The sequence below is a fragment of the Falco biarmicus genome, chromosome 7 (genome assembly GCF_023638135.1).
Source record: "Falco biarmicus isolate bFalBia1 chromosome 7, bFalBia1.pri, whole genome shotgun sequence".
Lineage (NCBI taxonomy): Eukaryota > Metazoa > Chordata > Aves > Falconiformes > Falconidae > Falco > Falco biarmicus.
The window spans coordinates 29,283,702-29,305,160 of NC_079294.1; the positions used below are offsets into that span (position 1 = coordinate 29,283,702).

Sequence of the window (21,459 nt, forward strand, 5' to 3'; positions counted from 1 at the left end):
TAGAAGAAGTTACATGGTAGTTTCACTGCAGTTAATTTGTGCAGAAAACTGAGGCAGGCAAAGTTAACAACAATCAATTTTAAAAGGCAAAATAATAATAAAAATGGTCTTCCTCTATTAGCACCTGAAATATGCCACAGACTACATAAAACCAAACAAAAGTTTGAAACAATATGAGCGGTAAGGACTGCCAGTGAAATTGTACAGTCCCACACACAGACCCTGATGTTTCTATGAGGTGGGAATTACAGGGAAGGTAAAACTTGCAGTTGTTCATTATTTACAGCTTTGTAAGACTGGAGTAGGAGAAAGACACACGGCAAGTAAGAAATGCCTTTAGTGGGATAAAAACAGCTTGAAGAGAAGGCAAAAGGGAAAGGACATGAAAAGGGGAAAGGATGGAGGAAAGAAAAGAGTGCAAGGAAAGAATTTATTGCCTAATGTGTCAGGTCCCCCTCGTAGGCCAGAAAGTGAAAGCAAATGAATTTAAACTAGTAAACATTCAGCTACATCCAATTTTTCAGTGAGAGAAAGATTAGAAAACTGGTGGTAGAATCGAAAGAGTTGCTTCTGTTTCCAGATAAGCATAGGTAGGGCAGAATTTCCCGTCTAGAATGGACTTTAAATTAGCTCGTTCTACAGTTGCTAGCCAGGTTAGGTGTACCACACGGATGGAGGCTGGACAGCTGGATTTGTATGGGAGAACTATCAAGACAGAACTTAGACATGGCAGAGAAGGGGATAAAAGACAGCCAAGCAAAGTTAGTCAGGGAAAACCAGAAAAATAAAGGTCAAGCTTAAGGTAGCTTTTAATTCACATGTTTTAAAAGCATCTCAGGTTGGTTAAAACACTCCCAAATCTCAAGCAAAAACGCCACACAACTCCCGCTACAGAACAACCCGAAACAAGAGGAATAATATCCACTTACACCTAGTGGGGGAAGGCCTTCCACAATGTTCTTCTTTCCAGACAAAAGATCGGACACAGGTCTCTTCTTTACTGAATCTTTCCTTACTCTGTATCTCCCTGATGTTGTAAGATCAGATTCCGACATAGATGGAGTAAGCAGTCCTTCCCCTCTTCTCTGCACCTGGCTTTCTACTAGTAAATGGACAGGGCTCATATCTTTAATTCTCTTTTCTGTCTCAGTAATATGTAATTTAGGCTCAAGAATATGCAAAGGGCCACCAGATGAAGCAACAGAGCTATAAGGGTAGTTCAGTACCGAATCATGAGAATAACCACCCATAACAGGTGAAAGTTGGGTTTGATCTTCAGGGAGAGGAGAAAGACTTGTACCAGCCTTGCTTTCTTCTTCAAATTCTTCTTCTTCCTCACTACTGTGAATCAGCATAGTGGCATCTGAAAGGGTTTTCTTATGATCGCAGTTCACACTTTCTTCTTGCTCACTTTCTTTTTGCTTTGCTCTCTCCATCAGAATGTTGGGCTGTGACCCTTCCGAGATAACTCTTGGAAGAGCCACATCTGCTGCAGAAGCTGACATGGTCCTCTCTTTAATTCTTATTCCTTCAAAGCTGGGAGCCAAGCCTGCTATTTCAATACTGTTCCTTTTCTGCAGCTGAGCATGGCGTGCTGATGTTAAAGGTTCACTGACTTCCTGAAGAGAGTGTGCCACAGGCAGGCTGTCTTCCTGAAATGTCTGGACAGAATGGTGCACTCGCCTTGTGATAAGATCTGGATTGCTGCTGCTGATGTAGATATGTCGTGAAAGGTCTGGAGTACTATTTGCAGGTCTTGGGTATGGGTATGGGGGAGGCGGTCGATAGACTTGGGTCTTCATTATATTTGGTGCTGGATAGTCCTGAGCCTGAAGCTGTACATTTGTCAACTCAGGCACGCTGACTGCCCCAACAACAGGGCGCTTTTCAGCAGGATAGGGATAGGGCGACTGGCTATGAAAACTGTAGTTCAGGTTAAATGGATAATGGTTAGATTGCGGGGAAGCGAAGTGAGCATGTTCTCGTATTTCAGGTTGACTGTAAACTAAGGCATCAGGCCTGCTATAAGCATATGAATTGCTGATGTTAAGATTCCTCATCGAATGACTCTGCCTATCTGTGTGCACCATTCCCCTGTTGAGCTGTCTCATCACAGTTTCATAGTCCGGCGTGGGACGATAAGAAGGTGGTATCAGTGCACTATGCCTATGTGTTGGGACATAATCAGTTCTGAGGACATCGCTTCCAGTAATGCTTGGGTTAGAGGACATGGGGGACGGCTGCAAATAATGTTGTGGATTGTTCAAGGAGTTTGTGCTATGTGCACTATAGACACTACCATTGCGGATCCGACCGCTGTAGTCATGAGGGGCTCTATCCAAGCTAGTCTGAGAGTGACAGTAGTATCCATTCTGATTGCTCACAAAGAGGTTATCTGAAAGTTTAAGAACAATCTTTATGTCCGAGACATCAAAGAAAGATATCCTCTATTAAGACACAGCTAATCAATGTCTGAGATTTTCAAAATCTCAGTTATTCTTAGCTATGTATCAAAATTGGGAAGGAAGGAAGGAAACAAAACCATCCCCAGCTTTTTTGTTGCTCTTGACACCTAAGGTATGCATACCAGAATAACCTATTATGGTAATTTAGATAATGCAAATTCCTTTTGGAAAACATTGTCTCAGTTTAAGAATGGCTGTCTTCCATTTAGGATAGGTTTGCTAAGTTTCAGTCCAAGTCAAACAAAATCCCTATCAATCTTAAACCACACTAACTGAAGGAAGAAATCCGCACCAGGGTTTGCACTAATCTAATGAGATCAATTTAAACAGCAAGCAAGGAAAAAAAACGCAAACAAAAAAAAGCACTAAAAACACCCCCATAACAACAAAACCCCCCTCAACTCTTCTTCCCCCCATAGGTAAGTAGATATAGTACCACAAGACCTTTTTTAAAAAAAAAGTAACTAAATTAACTTTTCTCCAGAACTTTTGAAGACCGTTTAAACCACTACCATACATTGTTTACACATTAACATATACCCACTCTGATGGGTAGAGAAAATGATCTATACAGTTTATACATCCAAGATACATTTAATAATTTAACCATTACTTCATTGGATGCACAATTTGCCAAGCTCCAGAAGAGAACAATTCAGTCATTGCTTTAGATACTTTCATAATTTAACTCTTTAGGTTCATCAAAATAATTGCCACACTTATGTTACTGACTTTGCTGACAATCAAAAATTCTTTTGTTTGTGAAAAAAATGTTCAAAAATAGGATGTGTGCAGTAGCAAGTATCCAGCAATAATTCCAACACTATATTGGAAAGAATTCAGCTACATTCTGAATGTATATACTTGTACCTTCACAAATATTTGTGTAAGTCTATTTAGATAGAAAATGTTCTTAATCCCTTACCAGTGAGTTGTTAGAGTATTTTTTTTTCCAGCTGACTTTTAGGACTGGAAGATTCCTATCAAAACTGAGGCAATGTTGCAAAAGATTAGATTAAGCCCTTCAGGGTAGCAACTTTGTTAATTACAGACACAATGTGTAACAATCAAAAAAACAGGAGAGAAAGCAGCCATCACTCCACTGTAAACAGATTAGGAGCGTGCATTCCTTCAGAATTCTAATTAGGGTTTGCCTGGGTTTTTTCTTTCCTTTTTTCAATTAAATGTATACCAATTCCATAACTTGTGGAATTCCTTAGCCTTTGAATCTCCCACCACCTTGTAGTCTAGCAAACTCTGAGAGAACCTTCTCTCTTCCTGCATCCTGGGATTTTTCTTCTTATTGTTTTGTCTGAATTTTCTGGGAGTTTAATTTACTCTTTGCAGCTGCTAACATCAATATTGACAATAATGTACCAGTTTGGTACATGAACCAAAAAAACCAACTGTCAGCTTAAACTCACACAAGAACCTACAGCTGATAGTTGCTGTGTATGCTATCATAACTAACTGCTCATATTCCATAGGAGAGGATATGGAGGAGGAGCAGCTGAGGGAACTGGGGCTTTTTAGCCTGGAAAGGAGGAGGAGGAGACATTATCACTCTCTACAGCTCCCTGAAAGGAGATCGTAGAGAGGTGGATGTTGGTCTCTTCCTAAGTAACAAGCAATACGACAAAAGGAAACAGCCCCACATTGCGTCAGGGGTGTTTTAGATTGGATATTAGGAAAAATTTCTTCACTGGAAGGGTTGTCAAGCATTGGAACAAGCTGTCCAGGGAAGTGGTTGAGTCACCATCCCTGGAGGTATTTGAACACATGTAGATGCAGCGCTTAGGGATGTGGCTTAGTGGTAGACGTGACAGTGATTTAAAGGTCTTTTCCAACCTAAATGATTCTATGCTTCTATTTCACGTTAGCCTATACAGCTAGATTAGCAGCAAGCACTTCAATGAGTGTTGTAGTACAAATCTATCCCATGTTCACCCTATGAATTTGCTCAGCTCTAGCTGAAGTAGCTATAAAGGCAAATTACAGCTTTTACCTTCTAAAGCTGTAGCATGGCCTTGGATTTAGTGAACTTACCTTGGGAGGAAGCATATGGTTCAGTATAATGACCATTGTAATGCAACTGAGGTGGTGGAGGCATCATATAAGGCTGAGGCTTGGGCTAAGAAAGCAAGCATCTTAATGTTAGTTAACAACTCATGATTTATTTTAAAAACAAGTCTGGGAGGTTTTTTATATTAAAATGTATAATATTACATATATAATGTATAATACAAGCACACATCCCAAACCTTAGTCTTAAAACATTTCTCTCAGTCTGCAAAGCAGGTTTCTCCTGTGAGGTCACAAAAGAAATAATAAAAAGAAAAGGAAACAAAACCAAAGCCACACACCACCAACTCAAGAGTGTATCTTGCCATCTGACATCTAAGAGTCTCCTAGATGAGTGTCCTAGAGACAGTGCAATCAAACTAAAAATAGAAGTGTTTAAAATATTTTTTCATCGCAATTATTTTAATTCCATTCTTTGGATATTACATAGCAGCTTTTTCTATAAGTCAGAAACAATTCCTCACATACTAGACTCATCTCTTTCACTGCTCATTTTATTTCACTGAAGGAAACTAATAATCAACCGAAATCCATAAAAATGCAAATATAAAACTATTTGCTCTCCTTACCATAGACATCCTGGACGAAGACCGCCTTCTAACAGGATTCACTGTAACAGGCTGGGTTTGTCTACAGAAGAAATTTTATGGTGAGAAATTATTCTTAACACCACCAAGGCCTATTTCAAACCTTGGAAAGTGCTCCTAAGTTGAGTTAAAAAATCAGTCTCCATTTCTGGCACCAGGCCTTGTGTTAAATAGTCCTCCCCAACAGTCTCAAAAGGAAAGTGCTCTGTGCATAAAACCCCCATTGCACACAGTATGAGCAGAATCACAAACCCAGGATCAAAATACCTCCGTCATTTCTTTGCCTCTTTTCCCTGAAGCATAAAAAGGAGATGACCCTGAAAGCACTGCAGCAGGACAGAAAAAGCAGCAGAGTAACTGGGGACTAGTTCCAGATTTGAACACCATATAAAATCTCATACTGTAAGTTACCTGTCCTACAAGACCAGATACAAAATTGTTTACAGAATGTAACATTAGAGAGGTTACAGGAATTGGAAAGCATGACTATACTGCACAAGCATTTGTATGTTCTAAGATTCAAGCTAACAGTAACAAATTTGCATAATTTGTTGGACTGCCTGCAGTACGTAAAGTTCAGAAACCCTTAAGGTCCTTTTCCCCCACCCTGCACTGCACCTCTACCCTGCATCTTGCAGCAAGACAGAGCTCAAAAGACAGTAGAATAATACAAATGCAGCAACTACCAGATTTCAGAAAGAGAGATGATTTTTCAGCTCACCCTTTGGGGAGTGAAGGACGAGAAAGGATTGGAAAGCGTGGAAGGGAAAGAATGAGGGAAGATTTCTGAGAGCCCTCCTCAGGTGGAGAGTCCAGGGAGTCTCTAAAGACAAGGCATGTACAGATAAAGAAAAAAACAAACTGAACTTAATACGGGCATGTATAAGACAGTTTTCAGCAGCAGGACCAGATGACAGGGAATCTTAGAGTAGAGATAATCAGAAATATTTTGAGGACTTTTCCTGTTAATAAAACCATGCTGTGGTGAAAGGGTTAAAATAAGTAATCCTAGAGACTGACATTCAATACAGACCTATAGAACTGACATTACTCAGATAACAATGCACAAGTCCCACAAATGTACTACATCTACCAATACTACTTAGTCCTCTCAAAAGGCAGCCAGGTTTACAAGCTTAGAGGTATGAGGTCTACTCCATTCCAAATTAATCTTGCACTTCTGAAATAAATTAGCATTAAACACACTAGCGAGTCATCTGTGGTACAAAATATTCCATTATCTTCCCACTGGCCTCAGCAAATTTTGGACCAATGCCTCCCCATAGCTATCTTCTCGTGTACAAAGAGGAGGAAGAGAACATTTGGGAACTGTGCTTTTTTAAGACATTCTCTGTTCTTTGACCGAAGTAACTTAACTGAAGGAAAGCTGTACCAGTAGAGTAGCTCAAATTCCAGTCCTTGATTTACAAGTTGGAGACCAGCCCATTTAAATTTAATTTGATGAATTGCATTAAATTTATTTTGCACTGGTGCTACTTGAGCTATATGGATTCCATGGATATCCAAAGGACCACATACCTCTCAGCTGTCAATCCAGCACATTTCAGAAGTGCTTCACATACACTTCCCGCCCTTTTAAAGGCCTCTAGAGTGTCCTTTCAGAGCAGTTCACTCAAACCCAGGCCAAAATCCCAGTGATTCCAGTAGTTCACAGACATACTAGCAGTAGTAGCCCTCAAAGCAACTGAAGTCTGTTGCAGCACTGAGATTCAACAGTAAGGGCCAAACAATATTACTTTTGGTAAGATTTTGGTGTTTAACATTGTCCTCTGTTACAAAGGAGAACATGTTTGAGAAACTGGTGGTAAGTATTTTCTCAAAAAAGGATTAAGGAAAAAAACCCCAACCCCAAGTCATTAATTACTACCACCTAAAAAGGACAGTAAAGACATTAGGGTCATAAAATATTACACTTCCCAATGGAAGCTTCAAGGGTACCAAAATATCTGCTGAAGTATTCTACTTACAGGCTGCATTTATTTAGTCTGTAAAATTTGTGTCTAGCCACACACATCCTCCACACGTATTTTGCTGTTTCCATATCTTCCTGCCAGAAAACAAAACCAAAATTTTCATATTAGGCCAAATATGCATACCCTTGGCTTGCTTCCAGACAAGCCACTGAAATTTTTAAGATGAAATTAGCATTCACTGATTTCATTTTAATATAACTTCATTACTGTCATCATGTTTTCCCCACAACTGTACTTTGCAGGCCTGAATATGCACTCTGGCCTAACATTTTTATTAGATTTATGAAGGTTGAAAGTAGAAGCCTTTTGTTGAAGACACTCTTATCAGCTATAACACTAATACAATTTACAGTAGACATATATACATCACACCATAACATTGTTAACAGCTGCCTTCTTGACAAAGGCAATTGGTAGATGCTACATAAAACTAATTCTGGAAGGAATGCCGTGGCCCATTCCAGCAAAGCTCTAAGACCATGTTTATCTTTAAATGCCACTGATAAAAATAATTTAAGAAAAATGCTTGAAATTTTACTGGAATAGATGAAAATGTTTATGACAACCTGAACCAAGCCTGTCAATGCACTCAGCATAGAAGGTCAGATTTTTAATGCCTTCCCACAGAAAGCTAGCCAGAGACAATATTATTACTTTTAATTCACTCATACAGCTCAAAGTTGCTAACATACATAAAGTAGTTTTTAGCCTTTGAGTTAAATTAGCAGTCTTAATTTGTGCATCTATTTACTGATGCCTTAGTGAGAAGAAATAAAATTAAAAATCTACTCACAGTTTGGAATTGGATTGTCTCTTCTTTGTTTGCCAGCTCCAATGCAAAAAAGGATTTGTTGTGGGACATGTTGGCAATATCATGCCACCTGCAGAGAAAAGGGATAGAACATGACTGGCAAGCTCTGACTTTCAAATCACAGAAAATGCAACTGAAGAACAGTTCATTTCTGTTCCACCACCACCACGTGGAGCACCACCAAGAATACAGATACAGAACTAAGGACAAATAAAAAGCTCATCAATGTATATGAACATGTTGCAGACCATCACCTTCCATATCCACTAAATGACTGCTGAAAGGAAAATGTGTATGTGACTAACTCTTTTGAAGATACACAGCACGTACAGTAATAAGTTTCTTACTTGGCTTCCACCTGAAATTCTTCCAAGTGTGGTGGTGGGCTTTTTTAGATCAAATTTAGATATATCTAGTTATCAGTAAATTATAATGTCCCTACTGCTTGAACGCAAACCATACATTCTAGGAAAAAAACCCCAAAAGCTACACTAAACAGAGCTATTAAGGCATTATTATACATATTTTCTAGAACTGTCATGCATATCGGCAGATGAGAAAAAGTTAAATTGCAAAAAATAGAATACCATATATTTATTCAACTTTTTGTTAAATATAAATGCACTTTGATCCAGTAGTAGTATGTTAGTGTAAATAAAGCCTGTATCATTGATTTGTTAAAAAGAATATTCTGTAGTGCACAAACGCAGGGAAAAGGTATGATCTACATACAATACTCTCTCTAAAGGTATTTATATTACTTCCATTTTCATTATATAGAGGTAGCTGATAGCATTTTCTATAGCTACTCACCATCATATGCATGAGGTATAAAAAAAATTAACGTCCTCGTTTTGATGTAGAACAAAGACCCCTCAAATTTAAGGCCTTGGTTCATAGGCATTTATGGACACAATTATGACATTACTTGAAACAATCTGAAGAATAACCCAGTTCTTTGTAAATTGTACTAATGGGTCATTTGTCTATGCACACAAATACCATGATATATTTATCCCTGGTAGAACTGCTCACAGTCATACAAAAGATAAGCAACAGAACAGAAAATTGGGCCCTGAAATTGGAATATTAATACTTTCTGATGCTTTTCAATGTGCAACTTTTTTCTTATGTTTACACTGACACTGCATCTACAATTCCTTGGGAAATTATGTGAAATGCATGGACAAAACTTCATCTCTCTCCCTTGTGTGCTTGGAAAGTCAGACAGCAGAGCTGTTGTTGCTTCATTCTGCAAGAAAGCAGAGTAGGGCACTTCTGCCACTCTACACAATTAAAAAGAACTTGGCATCATCTCTCCTATCAGCAGAAGTAGAGAGATTTTTGTGAAGGATGGTTAGTGGTACAGAATCTAAAAATTCTATTAAATAAAAACACTAATAGAAAGAAGCACAGTTGCTACTTTCTCTAACCCCAGAAATTCACCACGAGTTCCACTAACTGCTGGGCCAGTGGATTTCAAGATTCTGTTCATATTCAGCCAAAAATTCAATTCTAGAAGATTAAAATTCACTAAGAATAAAGCCTTTCTTGCTCTGATGATAATGACAGATTACTAAGAGTCATTTTATAAACATCTCAATAGGTATGCTTTTAAATTTACTACAAATTCTGTCCAAAGATTCCCAAGCAACCCCTCTTGAAGTCAGTGGGAATCGGTCCATTTCACATGAAGATTGAATTTTAACTGTTAGGTAAGTTGCAGACATGCTTATGTCTACAACTTAACCATCAGAACATTAAATAATGAACTAAAACAACGTATGAATCCAAAATAATGAAACAAATGTTATAGTGTGACTGTCCTCTATGTCTTCTATATAATATATGAAAGGAACTCCTGGATAATTTTACAATTGAATATTGCTAAGTAAACTGATGTGCCCATCTCAGGGCTTAAGGTGTTCTATGTGCAGAGAATTGCTCCTTTTTGACTCAATAAATATTTTGCAACGGGATGTATATTAAATTCATCTCTTGGAATTAATCTGGCTTAAAGAGATTCATCCTGCAGTCGGTATGTTGAAAAATTCCCAAGGATTTCAGTATTTACTGTAACGTGACAACTAGAAGAATATGTTTAGGTTTATGAATAAATACACACCATAACTAAGAGTCATTCGTGCTAGTGAGGAACACACATAAAATGTGATGTGCACAAAGATATTTTGATAAAGAACAATACTAACCTAAATACAACAGGAGGACGACCATTTTTGTGTTTCACAAAGATACCATCAAGACATGCTCCAATGAATATGTCACTTCCTTGGCTGTCCTGTAAGAAGTTGCAAAAACTTATGCAAATACAGGGGAAAAAAAGTTTTTGAAAGCAAAGAAACATGAGAAGCAACTACTTTTACTGTTCTGGAGGAGAAAAGGGGTGGCATGGGTTTGGTTTTTATTTATTTTTGGCAGGAAGTGACCCTTTTTACATAGGGGGAAGAGCGCAGCTGAGACAAAGATCAAAGCCCTGTTTACCTTTGCAGGATAGGTCTCTTCACCGTAGCCCTCCATTCTCTCTACTTCTTGCATATATAACATTTCTGCATCAGGAGGAGTAAGGCCTCTACAAATGAAAAAGAACAATCAGCTAGTACTGTCAATAAGAAAAAAACCCCTTTGTTTTACTCTGACTGACACTGTCAAAACTTGAAAAACATCCCCGAGATATCCATGCAACCTTCAAAACATCCTAGTTTCACCTGTACCAATGGCTGATACATTTGTCTCAGCCTTTACACTTTGATTCTAGTAACTTATTCCTCTCAGGCACCTCTAAAGGTAAATGGTAACAGACCAGTTAAAATTATCCTCTCTGCTAATGGTAGAAAATTATCACATTCTTCTTCAAATCCATCCTTGTCACCATATTTTCTCACTTTATCGGAACAATTATTCTGGCACATATGTTCAAGACCTGAATTTCTCCTATTGCAGGATACATGTTTAGGACCAAGATGAAGTTTGATGCTTCACACAGAGTCATTTTCTAAATGTTGACAGGATTTTAACTGTAACAGTTTGAAAACATGAGAAGGACAGGATCTGTAGGTAAAGGTGATTTATTTTATTTTTTTTTTTTAATTAGGCCAAGTGGCAAAGACAGTTTTCTCACAGACATGCAGTAGTGTCACATGGATTAAAAGTTTTTATTTCCCTACCTACCTCAGTTGATCTCATAGAAGACATTATCTCTACCCACAAAATCCTGTCATGCTCATTTTTATGTTTCAATAGGTCTTCAATCATCAGTCTCTGTTTCTTCACTTTTTCCTAATGTCATGCAGATTAAGTTTTCTTTACTGAACCTTAACCGTGCAATCTTGTTACAAATGCATTTCAAAGAGAAAGGGATTTTAAAATTTCAAACTGTTGTTCTAAAGCAACACAGGAAAAAATAATTCTCACATAGCCACAAACTTTTTTCACTGATGAACTGACAACAGAGAACTTTCCTTTCTCTTGGATTGCTACATCTGAGCTACCTTTTACTGAAGATCATAAGCCTTCTGGAACAATGACTGTCTCTATATTTCTACTGCCCTCAGTATCGGCTAATGTTTATCAAGAAACATCCTTACTGAGGTTACAACTTCATATAAACAAGTTTCAGAAACATTATGCAGGTGAAGTCACACTATGTAATCATGTCCTGTATTCTTAATTCTCAATAAGAATATTCTCATCTATTTTACTGGTCATTCTGTTCTCTTTTCACTTTGATTCAGCAAAAATTCTTGTAATTCTAATGCAGGTCTATCAGTGAAAAAACTCATTTAAATGGCAGGTGAAATTAGTCACACTGTCTCCTGAGATTCCCAACTTCCTGAGCAACTGAAGCAATCACACTGAAATTAAGCAACAAAGAGTTTCAGAAATGTTACCTGTACTTCTGATGTAGCAAGGCAACTTTCTGCGTCGCTTCTTCTAATATTTTTTCTTCTTGTAGCCAACCCTTAAGGTAAGATAGCATTTAAAGTATGAAATACAAAAAATTCTACAAAATTAAATGGTTATATTCTTTACACAAGTGACTCAACTCTCCATTCTAGTCTTGCAGCTTAGATGCTGTAATATGCACCCAAACAAAATCAAAAAGCACAAACAAACATCTCCACCCCAACTTTCTTGTCAGCGTAATATACAGTAAAATGGAAAAGATCTTGCAATATCTTTGCTTCTGTATAATATAAGGTATCATACCTCACTCCAGTCTCAAAGAAAACCTTTACTGACTGACAACCTAGGGAGCAGTAAGGTAGATGAATCATGGAGTCTTTAATAATAACTTGTATTTACCAATCTAAGATATTCAAATTTAAATTTATCAATTTAAGAATTTAAATCAGATTAAATAAGTACTTACCACTGGAAACAAAGCAAATCTTTGTAGAAACTCCTGAGATTCATACTGATCATAGTCTCCAAAATCAGCTAAAAAATAAAAAAATTCTTGGATTCAAACATTTGTAACAAAATGATTCAATACGCGATTAATTGCAGCAGGATCTCCAAGTAGCAAATCTCCATCCTATTGAACTACGATCTGAAAGTAAAACAATGGAATAAACTAACCAGTAATGCTTATAAAGAGGAAAAGAAAAACCACATCCCATCTTTTTATCTTGTTCAGAAAAATTGATTAACACTCCTTATGGATAGGAAAGGAGAGGAAATGAAAACAATTATAGTGCTGCTCCAAGTTCCTTAGTTCCCTGGGGTTTTATTTGTTTAGCTTTTTAATCACAGAATGGTTGAGGTTGGAAGGGGCTGCTGGAGATCTAGCCCTAAGCAGGGTCAGCTACAGCAGACTGTCTCAGAGCCTTCTCCTCTGACATTTTGAATGCAGAGGATGGAGGCTTCACAGCTTCTCCAGGCAATCTGTTCCAGTGTCTCACCACTCTCACAACAGAAAATTTATAATGTCGAGATGAAATTTCCTGTATTTCGATTTGTGCCCATTGCCTCAGAAAAGCCTAGCTCAATCTTCTTTATTTCCTCCTGTCAGTTAATTATTTGCAGTATTGCTCTAACTTGCAACTGGACTGAGGCACTGCACAGTGCAGCTGGAGCACCCCTCTGCTCTCAAGCCTTCTACAGCTCCCTGCACCCCGATGTGCAGAAAGTGGGACCTAGAAGCCTTCCCAGGCTCAGGGGCACGCTCAGAAGGGACTTAATAACAGTTTTGATGTTAACAACAGTTTTGATTTTATGTCATGCCAAAGGGCATTCCAAGGACTTTGCCTCTTTTTCTGTTTCCAGGAAAAAACTAGCCGACATTTCAAAGAAGAGAAATAAAACATTCTAAATTGGAAAAGTTATGCACCAGTCTGACAGGAGAAACTGCAGAACAGCAGTCTGTACAGAATGGCTGCTCCCAAAAACACAAACACAGTCCCTAAGCACACAAATCCTATTTATGTTACCACAGATTCTCATCCATAATAGTATAATTTTAGAGACCTTTAGAAACCAAATTTGTATGAAGCATTAACAATTAACATGCAAGTTATTTATGACAAAAGGGGAGAACTGGCGACACGCTACACCAACACAGCACTTGAGATAACGCAGTGTTTCATATCAGCCTATTGTAATGATTTCAAATACAGATCATTCTTGAAACCAGTTCACTCAAAACAGCAAACAACTGCTTCTGTTTGTTCACCAGCTAAAATTAACTAACCTACCTGGTATAAGCTATTTCAGTCATCGGAGCACATTCATTTAGAACCTGCATTTTTTCTGAGTTCTTTTTTCACTGTGTTATCAACACATACAGCTTCTCTCTTACACAAGACTGAAAAAGGAATGTGAAAACTAAAAGGATAAATGTTTTCCATCTGGAAAGAGGATTATACTGAAAGATTTCTATAAACAACTCACTGAGCAGAGACACATTTACGCTGTCCAAAGATATGAAAATAACAAAGCAAGATTTTGTCAGTTGAAGACCATTAAATTGTAGCTTGGATTAAACAGATTCACTGTTATATAAACAGGACACTAATATCATTCACCCTACTCCACTGGTAACCACATTTTCAAAAAACATAATTGTCATCTTTAAAGTGATACTACCAACCCATATAATTAAAAACAAAACAAAAACCACAACACCCCCCCCAAACCAACAAACAACAACAAAAAAACCCACCAAAACCCTTAAGTTGTATGTATGTACTGCCAGTGATTTTATGTCCCTTTAAATTTTGGCAGATTTACAGTTGGTGTTCAATATACTGGCCTGGCATTCACTGTGAAGCAATAAACAAACACACTAAACAAAGGTGTTTCCATTAAAAACTTTTATTTTGAGAGATTTAATATCAAACAGCTGTGTTAGCAGGGAACACCAGACACAATCAGTGCAGACAGACTTAGGACTGGTGGCTCTCTGGTGTATATCCCATCTGACTGCAGTTAAGAAAAATAAAGCAGCCATTTAGGTAACACAGAAAAGTGTCTTCAGGAGTGATTGGAACACAGAATTGTTAACAGTCTTGCATACTAACTTGAAATAATCCTGCATGTTAGGATATTTGGAAGAAAAAGTGGAGATACAAGTAGTACTGTATATTCAAATTCAGTTATTTATTAAAACATCTCTCTCTCATTACTGTGTCAGAATAGTCTTCATTAACAGAAACAGATGCCAGGTCTGTTAATGTAAACAGACAACAAAAGTCTTTTCCCCCAAAGGAACTCCAATGTCTAATTCAAACCCAGATTCTGAAAATACATTAGATACCCAGACAGACCTCTGAGGATTGCACAGAAATGCCAGCGAGTTCAGGGCCAGTGATCCCACTGCTCTCCGTCCTCAGCCCGTATGACAAAGGTCTAAGGAGCAAGCCTTCCATAACTTACTGCATTGAGTCTTCGAGTGATAAATAGAAAATGTATCACCAAAATTTCTAAGGCAACATTGGCTAATTGGCACAATTGCCTTACTTACCCTGAACAGCTAAACCAGCCAGATGTATTGCTTGTTCCAGTGTGCAAGGAATGTTGCCCTCCAAGATATCTTTCTTTAATTGCAAATAATACTGATACCTACATGGGGAAAAAAGAAAAAGCTAACATGGTCTTCTCCATTTAAAGAGAGTGCAGATGAATATGCCTGCATTTCCTATTCCTCTCTGCATTCCCCAGTTTGTGTGAAGGGTATTCTTTCTCATCATTCAGACCCACACCTCCCTTAGCTTTCACATGTCACTGCAGAATCAAATATTGCTACCTCTTAAAACAAAGTCTCCACGATTTCTGTCTACTACCATACCCTTATACTTTTTTTACTAGTTCCTTCCTTAATAGTGTTATCTCCTCTTTACAATGTTCAGTATACTGCTGCTGTATTGCTGCGTTCCCTTCCAATAGATCTAATGTTGCACACCCCTTTAATCATAATAGTGACTTTCATTTGTGCATTACAATTTCTGAGTACATTTTGTTCTCGCTTTCAAGGCACCATATAGTTTCCCTTTAATCTGACCTCTTCCTAGGTCATCTCTTGTACATGCAGCCACTACTAGCTGTGCCATGTGTCAACAGCGTGAACCACTGTTTTCTTGAATTCTTCTGCCCCTTTCAGTAATCCATGGAACACCCTATCTTTAGCCCATAACACCTCAAAACTAAAAAATGCCATTATAGCTACACAGACTTTGCCAAGAAGGACACTTGTCTTCTCTAAGTCTAGTTTTAAAAGCTTAACTTCCTCATATTGTATGCTAACTCTTGTGAAGTAAGGCTTTAATACTGAGAACATAGAAGCATGTACTGCAATTTATTCAGTGATGAGAAAGGTCACACAAATTTTAATCAGGCTAAATAATGGCTCTCTTCCCTCACCCTTTAACAGCCTCTTAAATACAGTGACATTTTATAAATATTATTTAGACTCTTCTGGATCTTCCTACAAAAAAGCAGTATTCCCTATGACAGATAAGATGCGCAAGAATAGCTGGGACTAAACCCAGGCCTTAAAGAAAAGGGGAAAGCAAAAAGCTACCACATATCAAGTAAGGTATTTGGGGAAATAGATCTTCCTAGTCAAGCAGTAGAATGTAAGCTCTTTCCATAGAACTAATATTAAAAGTAAGCATACAGACGAAGAATCTTGACACTACCTCATAACAGTACAAATACCTTCTCTTTTGTCTATGACATATTCATTTCCTGGTATGCATTAAACATATAATTTGCTTAAACATGCTCAATCTCATTTATATTGAAAAGGCGTGAAAAAATTGGCAAATTTCTGAAACTAATCTGGACTCTCACTATCGTACATCAAAGCAAGTGCCATCTTCTAGGACTCGAGTATAAGGCTGGTGCATAGATTCCTGCCTTCTATGTGGCAGCACACTGCAAAATTGCTGTAAAGCTCTAGCATAAATATCATATTCTTTAAATAAATGTCAGAGAAGAATATTCAAGGTTTTTCAGGCAGTTTAGCTATTCAATGCAACATCATGACATTTGTCTTACTCTAATGCATCCTAGTACATCAAGCACAGAATCTGAACCAAAGATTTATTTAAAAAGGAAAAAAAAAAGAAAAAGATTACTAGAATGACTTCTTAAGCCAGTAACATTGCTGAGAAAAAGCCCAAAACTTCAGAGTTTTCAGAAATAAACTAATCTTACAGAAAATACACATAAAAGAAAAACTAAAGCTGCCAAGCTTTGAGCAATATATTACAGCACCAGTGTCTGCACCAAGAGACTTACCTCCCTGAAAAGCTTTCACATCACAATTAGTGGAAAAGTTCTCTAGCAAGGTATTTTAGCACCAGAGTATATAAGGAGTTTCATGTAACCACAGAATAAATTAAGCTGGAAAGGACATCTGAGTGATCACCTGGTTCAACTCCCCACTCAAAGCAGGGCCATCTTGAAGTCAACAGCTTAAATGGGTTAATTAATGCAAGCATATACTTCTGAAATAACAAATATCTGTTTGCAATCCAGTTACTGGTTTTGTATTCATTTGCCTGTTAAAAATAATAACTAAATCAGAACAACCATGCACATTAAGACACTAGAAGCCAATGTACAGGCCCATAGGAATAACTGACCAGTATATGTGATCGATTTCACTTTTCCCCTGCAGTCAGCACCACCTATGTGATGTTGCCCAGATTCACAGTAGACATGGTAATATGGTATCAAAGCTAACATCCACCTTCATTGCCCAGTCCATGACACAAACACACAAAAACCCCAAAACCATCAGAAGCTGAAGCTTAGCCTGTAGTTTGCCAATGTACTGTAGTGAAAGTACAGAAAGTACTGAAAGCAAAATCAAGGAAAGCATAGCTCAATAAAATCTGCATGTGCTTTGTGCAGGAAGGATGTCCCTGAAAACAACATATGACTCTTCAAAAAAAGAGAGGCAAATACAATTCACTGACCATGCAAGTATGCCTATTACTGAAAACAGTTTTGAATAGATTCCTAAGATCACCAAAAAGTTAGTTGTTTGCTTAGTTTATCACATATTTTCAAATATTTGAAAGGGAAATAAATACATGGTTTGAACATAAATTCTGCCTGAAGTAATAATTTCCATTCTAAAGAGGCAGAGGAGGGGAAAGCAGACAATTTTTAAATACAACCATACATTTCAGAATGCTAAAAGCAAAATTATAGACATATGTATGAAGTTTACCTGGTAATCTCCTGCTGAAGCTGAGAAACAGTAGGCACATAGAACACTACTCCAAAGTACACAGTTGGCTCCAAGGCATATTTGTCCAGCTGCTTTTTCAGAGGTTTGTCCAAATCTACCCATCTGCGCTGATTCTGCTTATTATAGTACCACAGACTGAAATACGTAATCTGAAAAAGAGGTATTTCAGTAATGAAAAAAGTTAGTATTACAATACTGGATAAAATACATTGTATGGAAGTCTTGCTAGTTAGAAATAAAAGGTTTTAAAACACTGACTAAGGCTATGGGTTATTGAAAATTCTGGGAACTGGAGAGACATTTAATATCAAAAGCAGACATTACTTCCAGATAAGCAATCCACATACATAAGGTCCCCTACCTAAAACATTACCAAACCTACTCTTTATTTGCAAAAAGTCCCTGACCCTGTTGTGGCAACTCACAGATGTTAGTAGTAAGCATTTATGTGTGACAGAAAAACTAAGAGAGTGAGGAAGGCAAATATAAAATTACAAGGGGCAGCAGATTGGGCAGCAGGAGAGAGCAAGGTATGGCTGGTCTGGGGAGCTGGCAGGCAGGCTCACATGCAATGCTGATGTACAAAAAAGCACAGGACAGCTGGTCAGTCAAAGACAAGCTCATTAAAGCACATGTATGGCTCATCCCATGAGCAAGAAAATGACCAGATACAGCAGCAAGCTACCTTGCCTGAGCAGGCAACTGTTGGCCAAGCCAAAACACAAAATAGAGCGTGCACTGGAACAGCTAGCCCTGAGAGATGAGGGATGCTCATCCCTGGAATGTCAAAATCCCACTGGACATCTTGAGCAGCACAGTCTAACTTTGATTAGATCCCTGAGAAGGAGTTTGGACCAGAGTATTTTTTTTATCACTCCACAGTACAGTTTAAATCCACACAGGAGAGCCACTCATTCAAACTTAAATTTCTCCACTATCTTTAAACTAATTAAAATCTGCTGTGGCAGTACTTATTTCATTCAGTTCTGGACCAGCAAAGAGACATGGACTGGAAAATACTCATGTCATTATCACAGCAAAACTAGAAATCCTAATTACAACTTTTTTAATTGAGGAAGGGAGATAAGGGAATGCTACAAATTACCAATTACATCTGTAGGTATTTACATGGAAATTCTCCAAGTTCTTGCTACACACACATTATTCTATGTAGAAATGGTAGAAATACCAACACTTTTAATCCAACACTTAATATATTTTCAGAGGGTTTTATCTCCTATGAAATAAAGCTATTAAGGATGAAGTTTTATAAAACAAAGATCTATTAATCATAATGATTTTTTTACATCAACAACATCTATGAATTAGACTTGGAAAAACTGTCTACCTAGCAAACGTATTTGCTGTTGTTTTCTCAGGAGCTCTAGCATTTTGATGCTTTGGAGCATAGATTCGAAATTCATTAGGGAGCAACAGCTGGTAGTAGAGAACACCCACTTTAGTACTTTCCTATACATGTCTGAGAATTCATATACATACATCTTAGTTTACAGCCTAAGCAGGACGAAGACTACCCTCATGGGATGCTGGCTGTCCCTTACAGCTCTGATGGGCTGACTATGCATGTAACAACCACAGCATGGGCAGGTATGCTACATCCCAAACATCAAGGACAGCAGCAAAGTTAATGCTCCGTATCAGCACAGACCATTAAGTAATTTTGGGCACTGAAGTTTTATTAATTTAATGCTACACCTTGACTATCTATTCCATAAAAGCATTTCCTCTGGGAAATTAGCAAAACTGGGCAACTAGACCCAATTCTAAGGCATAATGTTCCTTTGATGTGGCATACTGGCAAAATTTACTTCTTTGCCCCTCTCTAAATTAGCATAATCAGCAAAGTTTTAAGTGACCGTTGGTAGGTTTGGTGGCTTTTTTTCCCCCCAATTTTTTAAAAAAATATCTTCGAAATTAAAATTACTGTTACCATGTAATTGAAAAATCAGTATTCAGGAGAGAAAAAAAAAAAGTGTGTAAGGAAGAAGCCTGCCCATTTAACCTTAACTAAGTTCCCTTCTGTGAACTCTAAGATAACTCCAGTCCTATTCAATAAAAAGGCAGGCTGTAATACAGTAATTAAATTGAATTACAACTGTTCATAGAAGAAAAAAGCAGGTTTTCAGTATAGTGGAACATATCCAGAGAAAAGGCAGCAGCAGAATGCTGATACATACAAAATAGTTTCATGGTTGGGAAAGTTTAAAAATCACCATAGAGAAGCAAACTGTATTCCCACATCAGAAACAGATGTGCTTGTAAAGCAAATCCTACAAACCAAATTTGTCACAGGCACACACTGTGTGCCCTTCACTTCTGAATTCTGAAAACCAAGAGTCAAATTTAATTAGTCATAAATACTTCCAGTTTCAAGTCGACAAAAGGAATATATCTCTGAATACAAATACTATAAACAACACAGTTTTCTAAACTTCTCAGTCCAGGCACACACAGTTAGCTGATGCCTTAGACAACATTTGCTTTTGTTTCTGTGCTTCAATCCCCCAACCATAAGATACAGTGTGCAGTAACCTCTGCCACCCCACAAGGACATTGAGAAAGCAGTATCTTAAGGTTCCATAAGATGTTAGGAATTATAACAGTAGTATCACACAAACACCAGTAAGAAAGAAATACTCTGTTCACTGCAACATCACACACTGAAAATGATGAAGTGTACTGAAAGACTACAGCTCAATCCTTCCTGCAGACTGAACGAGGAAAATAACGCATGTAAGAAGTTGTATTTCTCTTTCATTACAAGACTAATAACACCACGCACACAGCCACAGGAGCCAAAGTCGGTCTGTGATGCTGACATCCCATAACTTCTGAGTGTTACAAACTTTAATGTCTATATAATGCAAGATGGTAAGTAAGCTAGAGGACCAAAAAACAAAAATAACACTTAAAGTTGAACTACACACCATGAGCTACTTGATCTCACTCGCTAGGAAGAGCTCAAAAAAAGAAAGCCTGCTGTTTTGGCCCAGCCCACCTGCCCAACAGGTCGACCACATCAACCCTGGGCTGAGCACAAGCTGAAGTGCTGAACTGCAACCTTCTGGGTGAGAGCAGAGGCTGAAACCTAGGGGTAACAGCTACAGAACCACAGAAGCACACCAACAAAGTTCAAAGACCCCTATAAAAGATACCACACAAACACGTTTGAAACCCAACTAAAAATGCATGCAAAAATTTCTAAGCAACTGTTTGAATAACTTTCGTCTGCAGCCTTGGTATATTTATACCTCAAAGAAGCACAGACGTGTAACAGAAAGGTATGCAGAAAAAGAGCATTCTTTTTCTGAAAAGAAAAGAGCAAGACTTCCATTAACACTGCCACTGTTTCAAACTCTTCAATGGAAGATACTCCTCGTTCCACACCCTGAAGTCTAGACTGAACATATAGCCTACCTTAAAGGCATGATGATCACTTGCACTGGTCTGTTTCTTTAAAACACTGACCACTTTTTCTTGCCTGCACACAGAACCAAGTAGTTACTGGCACAATAGAATAAGAAAAATGTTTCCATGTTTTAAAATATTCTCTGGAATCCAGCATAGCTTTAAATAAGATTTTTTTCTGCCACTGTATTTTCCCTTACAAACTCCTCCAATCTGGACTATCAAAAATTAAAACGAAAGCCAAGCTAAATACTATGGACCCAAGCCTGTCTTCTGACTTGTATGCAAACCTTTCACTTGACTTCAAGGGCAGAATTTGATCCTGTGAGTTTTTAGAGGAGCTTATGCACCCTGGAATATTCGCACTGAT

At 37.9% G+C, this 21,459-nt stretch overlaps 1 protein-coding gene across 2 annotated transcripts in view; it reads right to left on the bottom strand.

The window, feature by feature from the left end:
• PTPN21 (protein tyrosine phosphatase non-receptor type 21) overlaps window positions 1-21,459 on the bottom strand; it is a 47,729-nt gene that overhangs the window by 14,177 nt on the left and 12,093 nt on the right. For both annotated transcript variants that reach the window (XM_056346030.1, XM_056346031.1), the window contains exons 3-13: window positions 17,640-17,809; window positions 14,922-15,019; window positions 12,330-12,397; window positions 11,848-11,918; window positions 10,442-10,529; window positions 10,150-10,238; window positions 7,922-8,009; window positions 7,123-7,202; window positions 5,117-5,177; window positions 4,512-4,596; window positions 930-2,395 (exon numbers count right to left, since the gene is read on the bottom strand). In XM_056346030.1, coding sequence (XP_056202005.1) covers window positions 930-2,395; window positions 4,512-4,596; window positions 5,117-5,177; window positions 7,123-7,202; window positions 7,922-8,009; window positions 10,150-10,238; window positions 10,442-10,529; window positions 11,848-11,918; window positions 12,330-12,397; window positions 14,922-15,019; window positions 17,640-17,809 — 2,364 coding nt within the window. The remainder of the gene's footprint in view (window positions 1-929; window positions 2,396-4,511; window positions 4,597-5,116; window positions 5,178-7,122; window positions 7,203-7,921; window positions 8,010-10,149; window positions 10,239-10,441; window positions 10,530-11,847; window positions 11,919-12,329; window positions 12,398-14,921; window positions 15,020-17,639; window positions 17,810-21,459) is intronic.